The 25,125-nt window shown below is 42.2% G+C and overlaps 1 protein-coding gene across 2 annotated transcripts; it reads right to left on the bottom strand.

Moving 5' to 3' along the window:
* Positions 1-356: 356 nt before the first annotated feature.
* Positions 357-23,706, bottom strand: RTCB (RNA 2',3'-cyclic phosphate and 5'-OH ligase). Of its 2 annotated transcripts, XM_038550762.1 has the most exons (12): positions 23,518-23,706; positions 20,948-21,026; positions 19,514-19,581; positions 17,455-17,554; positions 14,363-14,519; positions 12,074-12,230; positions 10,459-10,618; positions 8,887-9,062; positions 7,980-8,168; positions 7,193-7,303; positions 5,683-5,802; positions 357-1,465 (listed from the first exon to the last, which is right to left on the bottom strand). In XM_038550762.1, exons 1-12 carry the CDS (start codon positions 23,608-23,610, stop codon positions 1,358-1,360), a joined length of 1,518 nt encoding a protein of 505 aa, XP_038406690.1. In that variant the 5' UTR covers positions 23,611-23,706; the 3' UTR covers positions 357-1,357. The 2 variants fall into 2 exon arrangements, with proteins under 2 accessions (XP_038406690.1, XP_038406691.1); XM_038550763.1 differs by lacking the exons at positions 20,948-21,026; positions 23,518-23,706 and adding an exon at positions 19,659-19,704.
* Between the last annotated feature and the right edge of the window lie 1,419 nt (positions 23,707-25,125).

The raw sequence follows: 25,125 nt of genomic DNA, 5'->3' as shown, positions 1-25,125 counted from the left end.
CAGTATGAAGTTGTAAATAATCCATAATTATCACATTAAGAGTCTTAACTGGTTTGTTGGTTATTTTCAAACTCTACCATCAAAATATTTAGGTTACTGGGTGCTCAGAGTAAAGACATGCTATTTCATATCAGACATTTTTCAGAGGAAGTCTATCTTCTCTGCCTTCCAAACAGCAGCATTCAGAAGATACTCTAAGGAGGGTTTTTAAGTTGAAGGAGAAGTTTTAGGAGAGGGGATTTTAGGATGAGTCACTTAAAGAAACCTGTGATAAAATGGGGAAACAGCAACACTAACCAAAGTGAATGAAACACAAATATGAATTTCCTAAGCTATAAACTATTAGGCACAAGATATAAACAACATATTGCAACTTTATTAGATTTTTCTATTTTACTGGCTGTTTGGATTCAACAAAGGCCTTAGCAACCTGTAACTTATAACATCTTCAGGTGTCATAGTACAGAACACAAAATGTGATTAGATGGCACAAGAGCAGTCAACTTGCCCAAAAGAGCAACTGTTAACATCACAACTGTGGTCATTGCATGTTTTTATAATTCAATCACAAACAAAAATATTCAGTATCGTGCAGGTTCTCTGTTCCTGCTGTGCAAGAAATCATCCAAAAACAAATCAGTTTATCAGACCAGGCCTAATTATGACAGGTACCAAAAGGCACTGCTATGCAGGTAAGTCAAAACTCTGCCTCATATTTCAGGATGAGAAATTAGCAAGTCTATGAAAAACTGCTCTTTTAGGCCCCTATTTCTACACCTCTATACATATTCCCTCCTCAACGTGTCCCATTATCCTTTCCTCTTGTATCTGGATAGGACTTTGTGCCTACTTTCCAAATGAGAGTGGTGTTTAGGGTTTTGCTGGGTTCAGGGGAAGAGGGTGGATGGGTGGATGAACTGACAAACTGACAAAAGGAGGAGGGAAAGAAAACATTTCAAAACCTTCTTATTTAATAGAACGCTCTACATGATACCTCTGAGAATATAAACACAGAGCTTGGTGTAAAGAAGCTCACTGTCATGACTAAGACTTCTATGAGGAGTTAGGCAGTATCTTGATCTATCCCCACCCCCTAACAGATTTTCCTAAAACATGTGGGATAATCAGGGAGGAAGCACATACATTCCTTTCCAAATGAGGGCAATGTTACTCTTCCCGGAAGGTAATGTTACAACACTGGCTCCTGAAGGCAGCAGCCGCCCGCCAGCCACGTTGGAATGGACAGTTACAGCTGTGCACTTTGGAACCTGTCAGGTCTCGAGTCTGATGTCTGAGGAGTTTCAGTCCACCTCCATCCCATGAGGGGCAGTGGAGTTTGGTGGCTGCAGTCAGCATTCTATCCTTTGATCACAGCAATCGGTCTCAGTTTAATGGCCTTCTTGCTGATTCCAGCATCATGGCAGGTGTTCACCACATCCGTCACATTCTTATAGGACTCAGGAGCCTACAGGAAAGGAGTTACAACGTTGTAAAAGTCTACTTAAAATGTAATCCTTGAAAGTATTAAACTTCATGTGGGATTAAAATGCACATTAAAATAATATTGAATTTTCTCTTTGCTGTATATCAAATAAAGACGATGATTGAACTCCATGTTGGTAAGAGGATAGTATGAAAAACACTTTTATCTTTTTCTGTATTTCTCATAATTTCCCCATAGAATATATATTACTTGTATAACTAGGAAAAGCAGTAAATGTAACTGAATAAAACACATACACAAATACCCAACAGAAAGGAAATGCACCAAATCATCCTGTTAGGGGTAATTATATTTGGTTGGTAGTTACTGGCCACTTTGATTTCCTTTATTTCTATAGTTGTCAAATTTCTGGAATGAATAGCTATCACCTTCACAATAAGGGAAAATTATTCAACGCATTTATATTACTAATGCCACATGTGTGTATATGTTCATGTGTATACACATGTATACGCACATTCTTATTTCTGAGTTTCCCTTAAGACCTCCACCCTCCCTTCCCATCCAGTCACTGTCTTGCCATTTGGAACAGAGCATCACAATACCTCTCTCCCTGTTCATGGCCGCGCAGAAGCTCGGGCCTCCGAGCAGATTCCCAAAGGCCCTGTACATATCCCCTTCTAGCTCCTCTCCCATTCTCTTTCAATTTCTAACTTTCCAACAGCAGCCTCTGGACTCTTTCCAGGGAGTATGTGCAGAATCCTCTCCCTGTTCTCTTCTTCTCTGAGCATCCTCTTCACCCTCGTGTTCATTCTGAAACACAGATCTCCCCTAGGGATATTACTTCCACCTCCAACTTTCTGTAGTAGTAGCTATTTTTCATCCTAAATGGGGTCCTGTCATCAGGCCTAGGAGTGTGACAGGCGTCCTTGCTTATCTTGGTTCTTTCCAGACCATTCGCACTCACTTCTCCCTAAGCACTCCCAGTTTTGAGTCTTGCAGTCCTCACGTTTCATTACCTCTTCTTCCTGCAGTTATCTGTTAGACTCGGAATCACTCCTTACCTTAGCATTACTTGAAGATTTCTCACTCCTGGCTCACTGTCACTCTGTCTTGCTATATATAATTCCAATGTTTTAAATATCTAGGAAGAGGGCCTCTCAGTATCTTGGCTTTATAGTTCCTTGATTTTTGCTCCTTCAATGCTTACCCTGATCATTCATTCCCAGCTAGGGCCATACCCTAGAACCTGTCCTTACCAGTGACCACAACTCCTCTGTAATTTCAGTTTCAAGCATGTCAGGCTGGTGATCAAGCTGGGTTTCCAGCTCCCTCCCTCCTGTGCTCCATCTCCAACAATCCTTTAACCCCATGAGACGTATAATCTCTTTGCAACACCCTCAACGGCCTTGTTTCCTTCCACTGTACCATATTTGTAAACCTAGTTCAAGTTAACTCAACATCTATTTCCTGTCTATACCTGTACAGCTGAATGTTCTTGAAAAAAACACCCAATCACTGAATTTAGCTCAAGGAGGCCCTTGCTGCTATGCTGGCAACCACCAAAAATCTCACCAGGCTGATTACTTTTTCTTAAATGTTATCTGATCCCTTCTCCTGCAGCCTCATTCTTAGCTTCTGGCACTACTGTCTATTACACCTGAAAAGAGAAATAACTAGAACAGAATCTCCCTAAAATCTTACCATCTCTTCCCTGACTACCTGCATCCTACCTTCTCTCCTTTTATTAAGGACTCATTATTTCAGCTCCTAAGAAAGACCAACCTCATCCACCTGGACACCCAATTCCATCTCCTCTTATCTATCCAAGGACATCACTCCAGTAATTGCCCCCTCTTTCCTGCATCACCAATTTTCTTCCAGATTCTCCTCATCAGTGTGCCAGATCATGTTACTCTTCTGCTCAAAATTCTCCAATGTCTTCCCAATACTCCACTCAGAATAAGAAGAGCAAAAGTCCTTCTGTCAAGGAAAAGGCAAGTACTCATACAATCTGGCACTCTTGCCTCTGACCTCATCTCCCGCTTGCTTGCTCTTGTCACAAGTGGCCTCCTTGCTATTTCTCAAACATCCCAGTATAATCTCGCCTTAGTGTTTCTGCACAGGGCTGTTCTCCCTGGAAAGCTTGTCCCTAGTTACCTACATAGCCCACTCCTTCACTCCAGGTCTTCATTCAAGTATCACTACTCCCTACTTAAAACTACACCTTACACCCTATTTAAAACTGCACCCAGTTCCTATCTTTCCCTGTCCCATCTGTGCTTTGTAGCACTTAATGTCATCTAACACACTAGATCTTTTACTATGTGCTAAGTTTCATAAGAAAGAGATTTGCTAGTTTTGTTCTCTGCAGTAACCCTAGAACCTACAATAGGACCTAACTATAGATGTTTAAATAAGCATGTCTGAGTGAATGAAAAAACCGTATGTAAAACATGCACATAAAAAAAATGCCAAACGTCAATAGAGATTATCTGCGCTTGGTGGAATTTTCGATGGTTTTTGTTTTCTTCTTTGCATTTTCCAAAATCTCTTAATGAATCAGGTGTTTTTCTTTTCTTTTCTTTTTCTTTTTTTTTTTTTTTTTTTTAAGAGAGGGAAAGAAGGAAGGGCAGAAGGAGAGGGAGAAAGAGATTCTAAAGCAGGCTCTATGCCCAGCATGGATCCCGGTTTGATCTCACAACTCTGAGATCATGACCTTAATCGGATGCTTAACCAACTAAACCATCCAGGTACCCCATAAACAGGTGTTATTCTTAAAATCAGAGAGAAAAATTATTTTTTATTTATTTTTAAAAAATATTTTATTTATTCATGAGAGAGAGAGAGAGGCGCGCAGAGACATAGGCAGAGGGAGAAGCAGGCTCCATGCAGGGTGCCCAACGTGGGACTCAATCCCAGGTCTCTAGGATCAGGCCCTGGGCTGAAAGCAATGCTAAATCGCTGAGCCACCCAGACTGCCCAGAAAAATTAATTATTAAGAAATAAGGCTTTGTCATACTCTGTGACTCAGTCTACTTTTAGGATTTCATTCTGATTATTAAAACAGCTCGGAACGCCTGCGTAGCTCAGTGGTTGAACGTCTGCCTTTGGCTCAGGGCGTGATCCCAGAGTTCTGGGATAGAGTCCCACATCGGGCTCCCTGAGAGGAGTCTGCTTCTCCCTCTGCCTATGTCTCTGCCTTCTCTCTGTGTCTCTCATGAATAAATAAATAAAATCTTAAAAAAAAAAAAAACAACTGGAAAAAAAGCTTCACGTGTGAAGGTATCACTTAATTTATAGTAGGAAAATTTGGAAGCCAATGAAGTGTCCAATATGGGCAGAAACTTATGATCCTTAGCTGGCAAGAATGACTTGGCAATCATTAAAAAGTGACACTCGGGCAGCCCGGGTGGCTCAGTGGTTTAGCACCACTTTCAGCCCAGGGTGTGATCCTGGAGACCCAGGATTGAGTCCCATGTCGGGCTCCCTGCATGGAGCCTGCTTCTCCCTCTGCCCGTATCTCTGCCTCTCTTTCTGTGTATTCTCATGAATAAATGAATAAAAATCTTAACAAAAAAAAACAGACCTCACAAACAATAGTATAGTACTGTGCTAAATTAAAAAAAGGAGAGGGGAGAAAAACAACAACAAAAAGGAACAAAAGGATATAAATAAATAAAAAGACTACAAAATATTTGTAAACTATGATTATAATTAGTTTTAAAGAGAAAGCATTCAGGGAAAAAACGGAAGATAGTTAAGTGTCCTAGAAAAGGAAGTAACAGTTGCGTTGGATACTGAGTTTTCTTCTGCATGACTTTTTGTCTCTTAAACTTTTAAAACAAGTTGTGCTGCTTCTAACTTGAATATGTACATACACATACATATAATTTAAACAAAATCTTGGCTCCCTTGAATCAAACAAAATGGTTATCTTCCTTTCCAAATCTGCTTTCAAATTTAAATATAAGTATATAATAGCTGTGCAAAAGAAAGCTTAAAATGAGTGCTCAAACAATTTTTAAAGTTTAATATGTAGAAAGGTAAGAATTATTTCTATGGACTTGGCTTGTAATTAATCTCCAAACAAAAAACAATGATAAACTATAACTGAGATTATTAAAACAAAAACAAAAACAAAACATAATACCTAATAGTAAAACCAAAAATTATGCTCTCTATATAGTGGCATAAATCACAGTTTTATGCTGAACATTTATCAAAGCTTCACTTACCTCTTCCATAACCAGTTTGGGTGAGGCAACTCGGATTGCGATTCCCATATCTGCCAGTTTGTCCAAGACATCCTGGAAATCTAAATTACGACGAGATTTTGCTCGGGACAATGCACGGCCCTAGATTGGGAAAGGAATAAATTTCACTATATAAATTCTGAGCTACAACTTATGTTCAACTCCAGCAATTATTTAAACCCTTGGGATTATATGCCCTTTCCTTGACTTCTTTATTTAGAAAACCATCTTTTTCTATTTTATCAACCTTATAAGGGGTCTTCCACTAAAAATCTCATCATATCCTTCTAGACAACAAATTGCCATCTACATAAAACATTAAGTATTGAAAATTTTAATTTTGTATTTCTAAATACTATTACCAATTCAATATAAATAAATTTATTTTAATTGTAAATAGCATATCTGTAATCACAATACCTTTGTGGTTTGTGATTTAAAATAGTTTCTCAACATTCCACTACTCACATTTTGGACCAGATAATTCTTTGTCATGTAGAATGTTTACCAGCATCCTTGGCCTCTACTAGAAGCCAGCAGCAACGCTCCCCTCCCTCATTGTGACCAACAAAAAAAATAAAAGAAAAATAAAAGAAACCCAAGAAAAAAGCTTCCAGGTGTTGTTAACGTATTGTGTGAGATGTGCTGATTTTGATCACTGTGTTAAAATGAAGAGTTGGGAGGTAACTGGTAATATGAGAGAGGATCAGAGAAAAAGGTTCAAATATATTTGTGAGGGTCTGCTCTCTGAGAAGGTACTCTATAGAGTTTCTATTCTTCACTCCCTCACTAGCTAATAAGTCTCTCATGGCTCACAACAGGGGGTTGGCAAGCTAGTAGGGGTCCAAATCTGGCCTACCACCTGTGTTTGTAAATGAAGTTTTATTGGAACACAGTAATTACCACTGGTTTATATATTGTCTATGGCTGCCTTTTTTTTTTTTTTTTTTTTTTTTGCTACGATGGCACAATAGAGTAGCTACTACTGAGACCATATGGCCCCAAAGCTTAGAATATTTACCATCTGGTGATTTACAAAAAAAGTTTATCAACCCCTGGCTTAGAGGAGGTGATATGGTGAGATAGGTGTGTAGTCTACGTGCGGGCTCTGCCTCCACATCTTGAGTGGACCTATTAAGTAAGGAGCAAATGATGCAAATGACTAGGTCCAGTGAATCACTGAGATAAGCTGTGATGTGAACTTGCATCAGTTAAGGCTCTGTCCGTTATGCTAATATGGCAATTTCCCAGTCTGGATGTTATGGACTTGTAGAGATGGGGAACAGTCCCTGGCCCTAAAATGACTCCACTAAGGTGGATACTGGTGACCTTAGTCTGTTCACTGGATGGTATATATTATGGGAATAAATTCAGGTAGAAGCCAAGGCAGACTAAACTTCAACTTGGTTAGTGCTCAGTCTAATACATTCACCCATCAAAATGAAAAATGACAAAACTGAAGAGAGGATTTCTAAGTAAGTCTTTTCCTTACCGCTCCATGGCAAGTGGTCCCAAAGGTCTCCGTCATGCCCTGCTCGGTGCCCGTAAGAACGTAACTGCAGGTGCCCATGGTGCCACCAATGAGCACCGGCTGTCCAGTGAGCTGAAGGCACACACAAATCAGACACATCACAATGTAGAAAAGCATGAGGTTTTTATGCCTGATATTTACACATCCTCTTGCATTGCAGGACTGTGGGAGAAACCTGGGGCTCTAAATATGTTGCTTTTACAATTGTTATGACGACATATTTCAATTCTTGGATAATTGAGAGGGAAGTGGAAGGGAGTGAAAATGCAGGGACCAGGAAGGCAGAAGCAGACAGACAATACAAGAGCAAAGCCAAATTCAAATGTCTGGGATAGCATCATTAGGAGGAACCTCTCCAGGAAAGGCACTTGACCTCTCCAGGTTCTGATTTCCTTATCACAGGGAAAATGAGAGCAGCCTATAGGCCCTTCTACCTCTATCACAGCCAGACACCAAGAGGAGAGGCAAAGTGAACAGACGGAGTTTAATCTTAATCTCACCTTCCAATCAATTTAAAGGCCTTGAAAAGATCACATTTATGGGGTAAAAGATTCTCCATGCGGGATGTTTTAGTTTACTGCAAGCATAAATAAGGGGGGAGTCACTGCCTCAGAGAAGACTGGAAATGACTGTTCTCATGGAGGACAGATTTTTCTTTTCACAACTGCTGCCTGTTTAAATTCACCCATGTTAGAAATACCTAAATCATGCCTCCATGGCTTAAAACCACAAATGGCTTAGTACATACTTGGTAATCCACAGCAATGAGGGGATGGTGAGGAGGGAAAGCCCGAGTGGATCCCTTCCTGTGTACCAACAGTGTCCGTTCCTTTCCATCCACCACGTGCTGTTCTACTTTGGCAATATTGTGAGAAACATCATAGATCACATGTAGATCCAAGTCATCAGGGGTTGTGTTGAAGACCTTGGCAAAAGCCTAAAGGGAAAAGCCCAAGTTAAAAGCAACCAGAACCAGCTCTTCAAAACTCATCGATTTCAGCGGATCTATTCCTATAGGGAATGAGAGATTAAAGAGCTCAAATATAGTAGTATTATTAACCTTCACAGGAAAGACAACATCTTTTACATCACATTGCAAATTCCTTTTTAAAAAAAATTATTAATTTATTTGAGAGAAAGAGAGAGAGAGAAAGAGAGAGAGAGAGAGAGAGAGAGATCACAAGCAGAGGAGAGGGGCAGAGGGAGAAGCAAATTCCTCCCAGAGCAGGGAGCCCGATGTGTGGCTCAATCCCAGGATCCCAGTACCTGACCTGAGCCAAAGGGAGACGCTTAACTGACTGAGCCACCCAGGAGCCCCTCACATTACAATTACCACTCCATAAATTCCAACTCTGGATGAAAACCTGCTGAGCTATTCTTGATCCCACCCTTCAGAACGGCTTCTTCCTCAGCCTTCTAATCGTGAATGCACTTCTATCCATTTGCTGCTCAAGGCAAATTCTAGGAATAATTTTGGCTTCTCCTCTTCTCTCATTCCCCATACCTGATACTCTGCTGGCTTAGTTTAAGGAGACATGAAGAGCCTGGACACTTTGGTAATATTTCCAATATTAACTACATAGATTTCCAAAACCGGATTTTATAGGTTGTTTAAAACTTCACCATGAGAAACAGATGAGCAACTTCAACTATACCTGACGGGTTAAGAAGGTCATGGAAGAGCGGTTGACCCAGGCATAGTTCCCAGCAGCTGCCATCCCCTTCAGGTAGTCCTGACCCTCTGGGGAAGCAATCCGAGCACAAGCCAACTGCCGGTCGTTGACTATAATCTTGTCTCTTTTCATGGCTTTTTCCATAGCTACCAGTGCATCTGGACAAGAGAAAGAGTGAGTCTAAAACAGCTGGTTTTCCCTTTATAATTCAGATTTATTGCAAAAAAGAGAGGCTACACATTTAAATCCACTTTTTAAAATGCAAATAAAATACAACTTTCCCTTGGAAGCTTTTCTAAGTTCATCTATTTGCTTGGTCAAGACGTAGTTATTGAGAACCTTTTGTTAGTGTTGTGTGACTCAAGTTTGGGGGTTACAAAGATAACACACTTCCCTGGAGTTTGGGGGTTACAAAGATAACACCTTCCCTGGATAACTTACAAAGGGAATAAGATGTGTACACAAACAGCAACAACATGGTCTTAATTACTCCTTTCCTGGCATGAAGATGAACAGAGGTAGTAAATACATCTTATTACCATCATGGTTTTAAAAAGTAATCTTTTAGTGACTTAACAGAAAAGAGCTGGAGGCAAGTTGCTAGAACAGCAGAAAAATCAAATTCTTCTTTCTTCCCCCCCAAAGATTTTTATTTTATTCATGAGAGACAGAGAGAGAGAGAGGCAGAGACATAGGCAGACAGAGAAGCAGGCTGCATGTGGGGAGCCTGATGTGAGACTCGATCCCAGGTCTCTAGGATCAGGTCCTAGGCTGAAGGCAGCACTAAATTGCTGAGCCACCCGGGCTGCCCCAGGAAAATCAAATTCTTGGCAAAGTGTAGAAAAGTTATTCAGTAAAGCTCAGAATTACTAGTCAGTGCTCCATATATTTGCTAGAATTAATATTCTAATGGGTCAGGATGTCCCAAATTAGTAAATTCCCATAGAATGAAATGTACACACAAGGATGAATTACATAAAAAAATTACATAATACACATCTTAAGGTTTATAATAATTTCCATGTGTCTTCTCATAAATTCATAAAAGCCTTTCACATGTCCAAAGTGATCTTGTCGCTATTCCCCTGCCTTCTCCTTTCTTCATGGTGTCTTTTGGTCATAAACTTCCTTTGTGCATGACTGTCCAAACTGCAAACAGTATGTATTCATGATGCCACCTCCAAAATTTTTTTCCTAAACACTTTACTATATAGACTATTCTGTTGTATTTTATCAGATACTACCTTTTCATTTTAATGAACGTGACATCCTTCTTGAGACAGGATTTTTTGAGGGGAGGTCCTTGCCAAGTTCATCACTGAGTCCACTATAACACTTAACCTTGCATATAGATATGTGAGAACCATGTGCATATGTCATAAGTGTATAAATGAAATAGTTTATGTGAAGTATTTAATTTCTTATAACAATACCATGTGAAATAGTAAAAATCTATGCATTATATAGTTTCAGAGCTCTCTCCCTGAAATCTCTATTTGGTTCCCCATAAATGTGCGTTTGAGCACTGAGTCTAAAATTAGATCCAGACTATACCTGTGGCTACTTGGTGGCCCAAGCCTCTGCTTCCACTGTGGATCATCACACACACTTGTCCCTTATGGTCGATGCCCATTTTCTTAGCAGCATACTCATTGAAAATCTCATCCACAACCTGGATTTCTGCATAGTGGTTGCCTGCTCCCAGGGTTCCCAACTGCAAAAATAAGAATGTCTGATAAAACAGCTTCTATTCTGCTTTTAAAGATTTATTGTTTTAAGAGCAAGAGAAAGAGCACCAGTGTGCATGCACAAGTGGGGGGATGTGCAGAGGGAGAGAGTCAAGTAAACTCCCCACTGAGGATGGAGCCTAACACTCACTGATCTTGATCTCAGCACCCATGAGATCATGAGCTGAGCAGAAACCAAGAGTCAGACTCTCAACCGACTGAGCCACCCAGGCACCCTGCTTCTATTCTGCATTTAAAAAGCAAATTGGTAAAATCAACCAATAACAAAAAATAATCACAGTGGTTTATATTGGTTTATATAACAAAGAAATTTCTGAACCTCAGAGATGCTTCATGCATTTAAAGCAATACACAATGAAAATATGGCAATTCCAAAAGTTTATCGTATCATTATCTGCTTGAGATATATAGATATTAAAAGCTTCATAAACCCAAACTCAGACCACTATCTGGCCTACAGGACATTTTAAACATTGCAGATAGAAGGGTCAACTTTTGAGATGAACTCTGGTGAATGCTGACTCTTACACAAGGTCCAAGCTCAAATGATTTTGAAACATCTATGAGCTTGTTGACACCTACCATTTACCTACCACTGAAGAATATATCCTGTAACTGGAGTTAATAGATGTTTAATAATCCCTGTGCCATGGGGATCATGGCACAGAAGTGCCAGAAGTCTTTAGAAGCTGCCAAGTTTTAACTACTCTGATTTTCAGTTAAGAAAGCCAGACTCAGAGAAGCAAGAAACTTGCTCACAGTCACAGTGAATTAATGGCAAAGCCACTGCAATTAGCTGCATATTTCAAACATGTGGTATATTCTTACCTCTTTTTTGTTTTTAAAGGTTTTATTTATTCATGAGACACAGAAAGAGAAAGAGAGAGAGAGAGAGAGAGAGAGGCAGAGACAAAGGCAGAGGGAGAAGCAGGCTCCATGCAGGGAGCCAGATGCAAGACTCGATCCCGGGACTCTAGGATCACGCCCTGGGCAGAAGGCAGGGGCTAAACTGCTGAACCACCCAGGGATCTCCGGTATATTCTTATCTCATGGACACCATGAACTAACAAGGTATGTCTTCTCATCTTAAGACTCCAGAAAACTCAGCCAAATCTGTGAACCATCAAAGTACATATATATGTAATCTGGGCATACATTTTAAGCCTTATAATCGTATTTCATTTTTTTCTCATCCATTTCTAATTCAGCATGTCTTATTTTATGAACATCTGGCAAGTTCCTAACAGCTTTTTAAAAGAGTAAGAATGAAGGGTAAAGCCAACAGATCTGTGTTTTTGATATACAGTGAAAAACCTGGGGATATATTTGCTACATAGAAGATAACCTTTTCCCCCTCAACAAAAACATAACCAACGTGCCCCTCCCCTCCCCCTGAGCACATTGCCCCTCCCAAGTATTACCTGAGGAAGGCCTCTTTTCTTAGCCCTTGCAGAGACTTTATTGGGGTCGGCCTGCAACATCCTGCCGTACTCCTCACAGTGCTCCTTGTCCTCAGCCCAGGCATAGCCTTCCCTCAGGGACCAATCCACACCCATCTCTAAGGCCTCCTCCAAGTCTCTGTGTGAGTAATAAGGCCCAGTCATTTCACAGCCATGGTAGAGCAAAAGCTAAGATGACCATGTCTTAAAAGGGCAGAGGGAAGCAGTCCATTTACTACTGCCTGTGTACCAGGCACTGTGCTAGATCCAAAGTTTATGCTCTCAGGAACTTCAGTTTTTTGAGGAAAGCAGCTACATAAATAATTGTGACATAAAATTGTGAGTGCCATATTACAGACGATGATAGTTCTTTAGACATTTATTTAGTCCCTTGTACTCTTCCAATGTCATTTGCATTAGACTGCCTCTCTGAAAGGCAAAGAAAATATGTAACTAATCAGATACTACCACCTACCACTAACTACCACAGCTACTCACCTTCATTAATAATTTATGAAAAATCATGGCCAAATAATAAATAAACCTATGTAAAAACCTTCAGAGGGCGCAGGATACATTTTATGGTACCTTCGCACAAGTACTACATGGCTTCAGCACACATGCATTTTGAAGGTAGATGCACATACATTAAACCCCTAGAATGAAGAAGCCTTGGTTTTCACCTAAGATCTAGCCATCCCTCCCAACATGCTATCCAGAAGGTTACAATTGTCCATGTCATCTCCCCATGATAGCCCATTTCAAACATTATTATACAAGACAAAATTCCTATCTAAAACATTTATGAGTATCTTGGAATTTATACGTTCTAGGTATGACTTTCAAAGTAGGGCTGCATGTCAGGGACCACAAAAAATCACAAATCCTCCAAGTGTATCAATTTTACTCCAATGTTTTGTTTTGTTTTTTGCTGGAGGGGAGCGGTAGAATACGTAATAATTAGAAACATGCTGGTATTAATGTATGTACATGGAGGTAACTAGAATACAAAGTCACATAAATTTTAAAGATATTTTAAAGATAAATTTTAAAGAAGATGCCAAAGAAACATCCTTGTTAAGCACATATTCTGCAAAGCTTAAGACACATAGCTTTGAGGCACCTGGGTGGCTCAGTGCTTGATTGTTGGCCTTTGGCTCAGGTTGTGATCCTGGGGTCCTGGGATCAAGTCCTACATCAGGCTCCCCGCAGGGAGTCTGCTTCTCCCTCTGCCAGTGTCTCTCATGAATAAATACATAAAATCTTAAAAAAAAAAAGACGCACAGTTTTACATGAGCCACGACAGTACCATCAATGGCCATTGAAAAGGCAGTTATGCTGTGGCCTTTAATTTCATTCTCTACCAATTGAAATATTTAACATCCTAGTTAAACATACAACATTCTATGCTATCATTCAAAAAGGAAGGCTGTGGCTAAATATAGGTTCGCTGACAAAAGGCAGTTCAGAATACAGCCTTCTGTGTAAATTATTTATTTGTGAGAGACAGAGAGAGGCAGAGACATAGGCAGAAGGAGAAGCAGGCTCCCTGTGAGGAGCCTGTGTGGGACTTGATCCCAGGATCCTGACCTGGGTCAAAGGCAGATGCTCAACCACTGAGCCACCCAGGCGTCCTTAAGTTTCTAAAATATAGTCTTCTGAAGCCAAAGGATCTTTGATTTGAATCCTGACTTTACTATTACCTATCTATCTTAAAGATTTTATTTTTCAGAGAGAGAGAGACAGACAGACAGACAGACTACAAGCAGGGAGAGCAGCATGAGAGGGAGAAGCAGGCTCCCTGCTGAGCAAGGAGCCCGATGTAGGCTTTATCTCAGGACCTAGATATTATTACCTGAGCCGAAGGCAGACACCTAACCGACAGAGCCACCCAGGCACCCTATTACCTCTTTAGACTTCCCTTTCCTTTCTTGTCAGTGGAGAATATTAGATTATCATCTCGACAAAATGACATGATATACATATACAATAGCACAGTGCCTTCCATGTAGCAAGCGCTTGATAATCGTCAGTGCGTATTATTCTATTATAATTTCTGTGTGTCTAAGACTGTTCTAATGGACATCAGTTGACTAATGTCTCTAATAAATGAGGGGAGAGGAACCTCTTGTGTAAAAGAACAATTCATTATTACTTCCTGAAAAGTGACTGAACATCCCCATCCCCTAAGCATCCTACATTGGATATGAGTATGAGGGTCATGTGGTTACTTTCTTTTCCATTCTGTTTATCGGAATCTTGTGCTCTTACTTGGCACTCATGGGGATGACACCTTTTGATCCCACTCCAACAGGAATATGGTCAAACATAGCTTGGGCAAGCTGCTCCTTCACAGGCTGGACATCGCTTTCATCTAAATTGGTTCTTAGCAAGCGGACACCACAGTTGATGTCAAATCCGACACCACCTACAAAATACAGAAGTTAGTCATAGATTAGCAAAACCAAGTAGTTGGGCAATGTTACCTACAGTTTCTCATTTTTTTTAAAAGATTTATTCAGGGGCAGCCCCGGTGGCGCAGCGGTTTAGTGCCGCCTGTAGCCTGGGGTGTGATCCTGGAGACCCGGGATCAAGTCCCACATCGGGCTCCCTGCATAGAGCCTGCTTCTCCCTCTGCCTGTGTCTCTGCCTCTCTGCCTGCCTCTCTCTCTGCCTCTGAATAAATTGAAAAAAAAAAAAAAAAAAAGATTTATTCATTCATGAGAGATAGAGAGAGGCAGAGGCATAGGCAGAGGGAGAAGCAGGCTCCTCAAGGGGAGCCTGATGCAGAACTCGATCTTGGGACCACGGGATCACACCCTGAGCCAAAGGCAGATGCTCAACTGCTGAGCCACCCAGGCATTATGGGTTTCTCATCATTAATGCAAGCTTTGAAAGCAAGTTTTTTTTTTTTTTAAACCATTTTTATTTATTTGAGAGACAGAGAGAGACAGAGAGAGAGACATGTGCAGGAGTAGGGGGAAGGGCAGAGGGAGACAACTCCCCATCGAGCAGGAAGCCAGATGTGGGGGCTCAATTCCAGGACCTTGCGATCATGACCTGAACTAAAGGCAGCCACTTAACTAACTGAGCCATCCAGGGGCCCTGACAGCTACCCTTTTAAAGAGAACTTTTTAAAAGTAGTCCACAAAGTAGGTGAAGTCTGATGACATCAAAACATTTAAATTAATGTACATACTATGGGTAGTTTGTGGTCAGGAAGGCAGCGATGAACAATGAGTATCATCTAAACTACAGATTACATGCTTCGTTTTTTTGTGGATCATTCTTGTTGGGGTTTATGAATTCTATCAGCCTTTTCAAAGAGCCAATTTTTGGCCTTGTTCATCCTTTCTACTGTGTATTGTTTCATTACTTTTTTTTTTTTTCCTCTGAGATTTAATTTTTTTATTTGAGAGAGCATGAATGGGAGTAGGGAGGGGGAGAGCAAACTCCCCGTTGAGCAGGGAGCCCAATGCGGGGCTTGATCCCAGGACCTTGGGATCATGACCTGAGCTGAAGGCAGATGCTTAACTGACTGAGCCACTGAGGTGCCCCTTAATTTTGTCTTTTTTGGGTTTAATTTGTTGTTCTTTCTCTAACTTTGAGATGGATGCTTAGATCACTAGTATTTTAGCCTTTCTTTTCTAATTTGTGCATTTCAGGCTATATATTCCTATATGTCAAGTATGGCACTAACAATAGCCCATAATTTTTAGACACAGTATTCTATTAACATCAGTCACAGTTATTCTCTAGTTTCCACTATTTTTTTTTGACTTGTTAAACACAAATTGCTTTATCTGTAAATATATGAGTTTCCCCTTAGTTGTTGTTAATGACTTCCCACTTAATTACACTATAGTAGGTAATACCTTCTATACCAGTGGTGTTTATATACCTAGAAGCTTCCAGAGAAGAAAATAATAATGCTAATGCATTATAAGCCTTTCAAACTTACTCTCTCGAGTGCACAACAAAGTTTTCCAAAGGCTCCTTGACCCGATAGATAATGAAATATGTACCTGTGTGTTACTCTTTTAAATACTTCTCAGTCTTAATTTCTGGCAAGGTAAACATTGTTAAAAGCCTTTGAGATCAACCTCAATTTGAAAAGTTTGAGAACTGTCGTTCTATAATTTCAATGCTTTAAAATTTGAGTACTGATTTATGGGTCTGCAATATGGTCAATTTGGTCAAAAATTTTTTTTTTAAGTATTTAAAAAAATTTTTTTTTTTTTTTAATTTATGATAGTCACAAAGAGAGAGAGAGAGAGAGAGAGGCAGAGACACAGGCAGAGGGAGAAGCAGGCTCCATGCACTGGGAGCCCGACGTGGGATTCGATCCCGGGTCTCCAGGATCGTGCCCTGGGCCAAAGGCAGGCGCTAAACCGCTGCGCCACCCAGGGATCCCAATTTGGTCAATTTTGATAAACATTCTGTGTGCACTTAAACTATATTCTAGAGTTCTTGGACACACTGTGACGTGTGTACACACACTACACATATATATCAGTAGTCAAATGGTCATATCGGTCAACTGGATTGCTCAAATCATCTACATCCTTACTAACTGAAATTTACCAGAATCTCAGGAGAAAAACAAATAAGAATGCTGGGCTCATGTATCTGTACTTTTTCTCTGGTCTCTGCCTCACAAATTCTTAGTTTCAGTAGCTTTCCTATGCTTTCAAACAGATGTGTTTTTGTCTTTTGAAAACATTATCTTAGCCTTCCTTTCCTGTTATTCTTGGCAGAGGACTGCCCTGAAACAAGCTTATCCATCACTGTTAAAGGCAGAACTGTCAAGATACAATTAAAATTTCATTTCTTTTTCAGACCCTAAAAGCAAAGATACTACTTTTGGTGTGAAATATTTTCAGTGAGAGCACCCCACAGGAGAAAAGATGCATACAACTAGAAGTCAGTCGTAATGATGATAATAAGAGCACTCACTTACTCAGTACTTCCTAAGTGCCTAGTACTGTGCTAAGTATTCTACACAGGCTAACTCATTTACTCCTCACGGTAATGCTATGTGGAGTTAACATCACTAGGTCCAATCTGCCCGAGAGTTAACCGGGACACAAAGAAGACACACAATTCGCCAGCGAAGTGTTTTAGTTTGTTCTGTAGCCAATGTCTAGAAAGTGCCTGGCATATAGTAGGAGCCCAATTAATCTTCCATAAATGTATGCTTTACTTGATGTTTTAATTACCTCTTGGAGCATCCACAATTAATTCTTTCAGTGAATAAGGGCACAAGAAAATGACAGAACATGATGAGACTGAGAAATATCCATACTCTTATCTCAGAAGAGCTATGTTTCACACCTGACAGCTGACGTGCACAGTGACCTTACCTGGGGATACCACTGCTTCGGGGTCATTCATATCGAAGGCTGCCATATTCCCAATAGCAAACCCATAACCTGAATGGACATCAGGAAGCCCAATAGATCTCTGAAAGAGAATTAGAAAATGAAATACAGCTCTGGTTGCCTGATGAGATCACAGTAATTCTCAAAGGGGCTGTGGGTTGAAGCCTTCCCCAAATCAAGGTCCTGTTTTTGTGAAACCTTCTCTATTGGTGGAAACTAAGTATAAAAACTCCTAATCATAAAGCTAAAAATAACAGGAAAAAATTTTTTTAATAAAGTCTGACCATTAACTAAGGAAACTGAAACAGAAAACCCTCAGTAGAACATGTCACAGGAGGAATACATACTAACTTTAAGGAAGTATTACGTTTTAAATATTATTTTTATTTTTTTTATTTTATTTTATTTTTTTTTTAATATTATTTTTAAAAAAGATTTATTATTTTAGAGCGAGAGAGCTTGCAAGTGTGGGGTGAAGTGGGAGGGAATCTTTTTTTTTTTTTAATATTTTTTTTCTTTTATTTATTTATGATAGTCACAGAGAGAGAGAGAGGCAGAGACACAGGCAGAGGGAGAAGCAGGCTCCATGCACCGGGAGCCTGATGTGGGATTCGATCCCGGGTCTCCAGGATTGCGCCCTGGGCCGAAGGCAGGCGCCAAACCGCTACGCCACCCAGGGATCCCTGTGGGAGGGAATCTTAAGCAGAGTTCCCACTGAGTGTGGAGCCCAACACAGGGCTCAATTTATGACCCTGAGATAATAACCTGAGCTGAAATCAAGAGTTGGATACTCAACTGACTCACCCAGGTACCTCAAAGTAGTATTACATTTACTTTTTATTTTTTTAAAAGATGTTATTTATTTATTCATGAGGGGGGTGGGCAGAGATATAGGCAGAGGGAGGAGCAGGCTCCATGCTGGGAGCCCGACGTGGGACTCGATCCTGGGACTCCAGGATCACGCCCTGGGCCAAAGGCAGGCACTGAACCACTGAGCCACCCAGGGATTCCCAGTAGTATTACATTTATTTATTTACTTTTAAATTTTTAAAATTTATTTATGATAGTCACACAGAGAGAAAGGCAGAGACATAGGCAGAGGGAGAAGCAGGCTCCATGCACTGGGAACCCGACGTGGGATTTGATCCCCGGTCTCCAGGATCGCGCCCTGGGCCAAAGGCAGGCGCTAAACCGCTGTGCCACCCAGGGATCCCCAGTGGTATTACATTTAAAGACAATCTTTACACACTGACAAATTGTGGTCATGTCAGGCTAAGTGAAATCTGATTTATACAGGCCCTTAGTGTTTAAGCAATCAGAGGCAAATGTAACGCATTTGATGGCATGAATACTGTACATTTTCTATATCCGGGGCCTAGAAAAGGGCCTTGACCTGGGAAGAATGCAGGTCAAGCTTGGTAAGGACGTATGCAGACTCCTACACACTACGAGTTTCTTAAATGCACAAGACATTTCATTTTTTGCCCAAGTGCCAGCATAGTAAATAGTATAAAGGCCTCAAAAAATGTCTGTTTGGATTTCACACCTTCCTTTGATTGTGGAGCCTGAATGTTAGACCATGGAGGGGGCCCCAGTTGCACCACCCAGGCCTACCCATTACTGCCACTTCCCTCCTTTACCAATCATGCCTGTAACATCTATACTGTCCTTTCTCCCTCCTCACAGGTCTAACCCTTAAACTTTTGTCCTTTCTTTCTCCAATCATCTTCCTGAATGAAGCCAGAGCCAAACTTTGAATGGTGGTACCCTGATCCAGGAATAATGATGTACTGTGACGAAGAAACAAGAAAACAAAACTACTTCAGATTCTCAAATGCTTACAGATTCTATCAAAAGGCAACCAGAAACTGAGATGCTATCCAGACTCAATTATTTCTTTAAGTTCCATGATTATTTCTAGATGTTTGAAGGTCACTACCTAAACGACACCACTATCGGTGAGGCATGGCCATTCATCCACTCAGCAAACTTTTAGACTAAGAGAAAATATAAATGATTAAAACTCTGAACATGGACTCACATGAACAATCCCAGGCAGGGCTGCCACGTTGCCAATTTGTTTCATGGCTGGTAGGAAGCCACCAACACCTGAAGACAAAAAAATTCAATATTAGTAAAGGGGACATAATTGATTTCTAGCATTAAGTGTATTCATATGTTTCTACCTTCCATTAAATGAAGGGGCAGTGGTTAGGACTACCAGAACAACAAAGCATGACAGGACACTTGAGGTGAAGTGCCATCAAGATGGCAGAGAAAGGTAGTGATGGCAACCAGAATAATTACAAATGTGCTGTCAGCATCCTGTGCATTCTATGAGAAGGTTACTTGAAAACACTACTGACAAATGTAAAACAACTAATAAATGTTATGATGCTGATGTAAAAAAAAAAAAACACTTTATTCTTTGAATAATTCATATTATTTACCAAAAAAAAAAAAAAATCAACAACGGTTTTACTGTGACAAAAAAGCGCAAGGTAGATGAACTGGGAAAACACTGGACTGAGGGGCAGGGCATATGGGGTTCCAATCCCAGCTCTATAACTCGGTCACAGTGTCATTTTAGGCAAGTCACGATGTCCTAGTGGAGAGAGAAGTGGGATTTAGATTGTTGAGCTCAAAATAAAAGGGTTAAAAACAGGTTCCATTTGAATACCATCAACACTGTTGGAGCATTATATTAGAGCTTTATACACTTAGCTCTAAACATTGCTGTACTTTGGCGAGATAAGTGTAATCAACTCCTTTTTACAGATGAGACTAGCTGTGAGGCTACTCAGTGTACTGGTTAAGAATATGGACTTTGGAATCAGTCTGTATTCTGGACTTGAGTTCCACCTTTGTCACCGAGAAGCTATGCAATTGGACAAATTAAAAGTACTTAAGGTTACTAAGCCTTGACTTACACATCTGTAAAATGGAGAAAACATCTTCCTCTTAAAATTACTCTAAGAATTGAAGTAATCTCTGTTAAGTACCTAGCAAGGTGCCCGGCACATAATAAGTGCACAATAAATGGTAGCTTGTTATTACTGTCCAAGGTTAACTTTGAAACCAACCATGTTAACCTAGTTCTAAACAGTTTCTACAAAGCCAGGTGGCTAACAATGTGGTCACAAATAAGTAACAGGTTTCTGATCTCATTAAGTCTTTTTTTCTTAAGATTTTATTTATTTGTTCTTGAGAGCCACAGAGAAAGAGGCAGAGACACAGGCAGAGGGAGAAGCAGGCTCCCTGAAAGGAGCCCAATGTGGGACTCCAGGATCATACCCTGAGCCCAAGGCAGATGCTCAACCACGGAGCCACCCAGGTGTCCTTGATCTCACTTAAATCTTGGTCATTACCCGACAATATTTTTGTATTTTAAAATTATAATTGAACTACCATTTTCAGACCACAGGGAAGATACTTACTATTGATATAACCACATGTAAAAGACTAATGCACTTACCACCACCTCGACAGGCATTTCTTAATTCCTCAAACATTAATTTTTCCAGAGCATCATTCACATAGAAAACGCCTTCCACCTGGTACCAACAAAAAGGAAAAACTATGAACACACATCCATGATATATAGGCAATGGGTAGAGTACACATTCTCTATATATTTATTTTGCTTTGCTCTTTCTGAAACACTTCTCATTACCTTAAGGAAGCAGAAAACTTCCTAACAATGAGTACATGTTCTTATCTTTAAATATGTCTTAAAAATTGATTTGTAATGCTCACAAATTGTTCTGTATTTTCTCCTACTTCTAAAGTGGCATTTAGGAATTCAAGAGGTAAAATATTTTTTGCATGTGTGAACTATGCTCTCATTGAGGCCAAAAGTCCCAATACTCTTGTGCTTCTAAAAATCAGTGGGTCTTGATAAATAGATGAATAATAAAAATAGGATTCTAAATATAAATATGCAGTCATGTGATCTTAGTGTATTTTTCCTGTGCCTAAGATAATAGCACATTACACTTGTGTCCTGTGCTGATTTACAAATCTACGCGTAGGTAAATATGGAGTAAAAAAAAAAAAGTTTTAACATATAGCTATTCAACTGTGTGCTTAGTTCTATAATCTACATAATTTTGAGAGGATAAAGAAGCTTGATAAAAGAATACAAAAGACGATGGAGGACACAATTCTGTAACACCACAGGCCCACTCACGCTAATAGAGAAACAAAGACTTAACATTTAATTATCTGGACAAATTTCTTTATCAGAAAGAAGACTTCTGTGTGAATAACACCACCAGCTGAAGGAAAATGTTTCCAGTACAATTTTCTAAGGGCTACATTTATTACTTTACCAAACATTTACTGAGGACTTAGTATGCTTTAGGCACTGTACTGGGCATTAGGGAAGATATGAAGAACATGTAAGATCCTGTTTTTGAGGAATTTCCGGTCCATGATGCAGCCCAGACTGGAAAACTGAGTGCAATGAAGCAAGCAAGTGCTATGACAGGTGAGTGTTATGGAAGAAACTGATGAAATGGCTCAGCATCCTAGGGAGCTGGAGGTTTCTGGGATGTTCACTATTTGAACCAGCTCTTCGGAGTCAAGAGATGTCACTGGAGCTGCAAGACATTTAGAAGATATAAAGGAAACACAAAGACGACATCAAGTTGGGAAGTGAGTGTTTTGGGGAAGAAGTTTTAGTGCAGACTGTGCGTCTTACGCGAGGAATGGAGATGAAGACAGAAAGATACCATGTCACTGTGAAATTCACTCATCTCATGAGAATGGGAATACAACAGAGGTAATAAGGCATAAAGGTGACTTTTTAAGAGCAGCATATCAAGACTTCAACTCTCCACTCTTAGGGAAGTGGTAGTAATGTGTCTTACAAATGGTTAAACCAGAACTGCCTAGCAAAACAAGACTTGCTCCGAGGCAGGATCAGCAACAGTGCGTCTATCAAACGTTAGGCCAGAACCGCTGCCAGACCTTGACGGTGCGTCATCAGGACCACCACGGCCTGGTTTCTCCTGCTCCTCCATTCAGGGAGCCAGAGTCCACATACAGAAACCGGCTAAATGGGAAACAGCAAAAAGGAGCCTTATGTCTGTGGCCCTTTCTTCTCGGTGTCTAGCTCTGCTCATGGGCGACACTCAGTTAAGTTTCGATACTGAGTAAACGAGTAGAGTCGTTGTCAGGAACTTTTACCAAGGACACAGAGCCACAAACCTCCCATACCCGGACAGGGCACCTTAAGAGACTTCAAAGACCTATTTAACAACATATGCACCCAAACCTGACTTTTTCCTTCACTTTCGCGGAACAGGCACAAGTGGCAGGGAGCCCGGGCGGCGGTGAGCCCAGGCTTTCGCACCCCCTGGTACGGACGGAGTTCCCAGGTCTCCGTCGGGAACGCATCATTCTGTCCGAGGAGGACCAGTAACCGTAACGCAGGTGTCGGGTAGGGGCTGAGCCGCTACTAACCGGGCGGAAGCTGCGCTCCCGACCCAGCCCTAGCCGGGGGACTATCACCCGAGACACGAGCCACCCTGCCCTGTGAACTTTCTCGACGCTGCGAGACCCAAACACGCCTTAGCAGGCGGCGGCCGCTAACAACTGCCTCAGCGAACCGAGGTCCGTGCGCGCCGCGCAGAAGGCCCGCGAGACTCGGGAGCGGAGCTCCAGGCCGGCAACTCCGCCCTGGGCTGGCTGTGCCACCGAGGAAAGGGGGGAAAAAAAAAAAAAAAAAAGGGACACTGGCGTCCCCTAAAGCTCGGGAGCGTCGGGTCCTACGGTGCGTTTTCGAGACTTCCATGACAAAGCGCCTTACAAGCGCCGATGTGGCGACCCCTAGGGCTTCCCCGGGGACGTCCCGCTCTGCCGGGAGGTGGGGCCGGCCGGGGTGCGGGCGACGGCGGTCCCGCGCGAACGCGGGGTGGGGGGGGCCTAGGAGGCGGGGCGGGGGGGGCGGGGGGGCGAGGGGGCGGGGGTCGGGACGAGGGGGAGGCGCCGCGGGCCCCCAGGCGGGAAGGCCTCGCCAACGGCTCCCGTTCCCCGCCTCACCTGCATGTTGGGCACGAAGCCCTTCTTGATTCTCCAGCAGTTTTTATTGATCTTCTCCAAGAACTGTAGCTCATCATTATAGCTGCGACTCATGGCGGCGACAAGGCTGACGAGAACTCCCGGCTCCGCTTCGAAGAGCCGCTGCCGCGCTGTCCCGCGGCCGGAAGCACCGCCCTCCGGAGCCCGACGCGCAGGCGCGGCCAGCTCCGCCGCAGGCTGGGCGACGGCGAGCGCCGAGGCTCGAAACTCGTAGCGCCAAATCGCTTTTCTCTCGTTAACTTAGACTGCCCTCTAGTGTGCACCTTTCCGGATATTGACGGGTCCTTTCCTTCCCGGCTGAAAGCTAAGCCTGAAGGCAGTCATTTTTAGTGAGATGTAGTCATCCTTCGTTTTGGGAGTGCTTTTCAGCGCTGGAAGAATGCGGATCAGGCCCGAGCGCTGTAGTGAATATCTGCTGGGTGTTTACGTCCGCAGCAGCGAGGGGGGAGCTGTCTGCAGCCGAGAAGCATGTTCCTGGAAATCCGTAATGCCTGAGAATGAATCTGTGGGTGCACCTTCAATAAGTCTCTGTCATTCCAAAGAACGAAAGTGACAGTTTATCATTGAGTCCGGCGAGCGCCGCTGCGGTGGTTAGTACGGCCGCGCGTGCGCGGGGAAGGCGAACGGAGCGCAGCCGGCCCGGCCCCCGCGCCCCCCGCGCCCCCGCGCCCCCCGCGCCCCCCGCGCCCCCCGCGCCCCCCGCACCGCCTCCCGGGGTCCCAAGGGCCCTGTGCTCACGCTCTTTATGCGCACGTCTCTTGCTCACACTAGAAGGGGATTTTGACGTGCTTGTTGCGGCCTCTAGTCCTTCCTCATGCAAATAGCGGCGACTTTGGACTTGGGAAGACCTGGATTCAGATTCTACCTCTGCCTTGCACGCAGAGGCTGCTTTACCAGCCCTGTAGGATTCATCCCTCGTCACCTCTGTTCCCTCGTCTGTGAAATGGGACCACAGTTCTTCCGAGTGTCTGTGGGCATTGAGTGGGTGGCAGTGTGGAGTAACCAGTGCGGGGCTTGGCCCTGCAGGAACCCGCCGTCTTCCACTCGCTCCTAGATTGTCAGCTCCGGGGAGATGAAGCGGTGGGTTCTAGTCATTCTTACATTATCCATGGGGGTGCCCCTTGCCTCCTCTTCTGACCCCATTTCACCCCAATGATTAGGTATATTGCCAACTACAAATGATCTAGGCTTAGGACTCTGCACTGTCATTTCATTTCATCTGGGAGGGAAAATCCTAAAACTTAAAGAAGTGGTATAACTTCCAGAGCTTCCTGTGACCACTATTTCTTACCAGAAACATCCAAGAGACAGGGTGTTCCTTTTTAAATCGAGCCTTGAAGTCTGCACACCCTCACTTTTTGTCAACTTGGTTAAAGATGTTAAATTGGGCAGCCCAGGTGGCTCAGCGGTTTAGTGCCACCTTCGGCCCAGGGCCTGGTCCTGGAGTCTCTCGGGATCGAGTCCCACGTCAGGCTCCCTGCATGGAGCCTGCTTCTCCCTCTGCCTGTGTCTCTGCCTCTTTCTCTCTCTCTCTGGGAGTCTGTCATGAATAAATAAATGAAAAATCTT

The sequence above is a fragment of the Canis lupus genome, chromosome 10 (genome assembly GCF_011100685.1).
Source record: "Canis lupus familiaris isolate Mischka breed German Shepherd chromosome 10, alternate assembly UU_Cfam_GSD_1.0, whole genome shotgun sequence".
Lineage (NCBI taxonomy): Eukaryota > Metazoa > Chordata > Mammalia > Carnivora > Canidae > Canis > Canis lupus.
Note: the sequence above shows the minus strand (reverse complement) of the source record. Positions and strands in the feature narration are given on the sequence as shown.

Coding starts and splice junctions, on each gene's coding strand:
- RTCB (XM_038550762.1), bottom strand. CDS start 23,610: ATGAGTCGCAGCTATAATGATGAGCTACAGTTCTTGGAGAAGATCAAT. Junction 14,520..17,454: donor CGAAGCAGTGGTATCCCCAG/GTAAGGTCACTG, acceptor TGTATTTTGTAG/GTGGTGTCGGATTTGACATC. Junction 9,063..10,458: donor GGGCCACCAAGTAGCCACAG/GTATAGTCTGGA, acceptor TCTCTTGTCCAG/ATGCACTGGTAGCTATGGAA.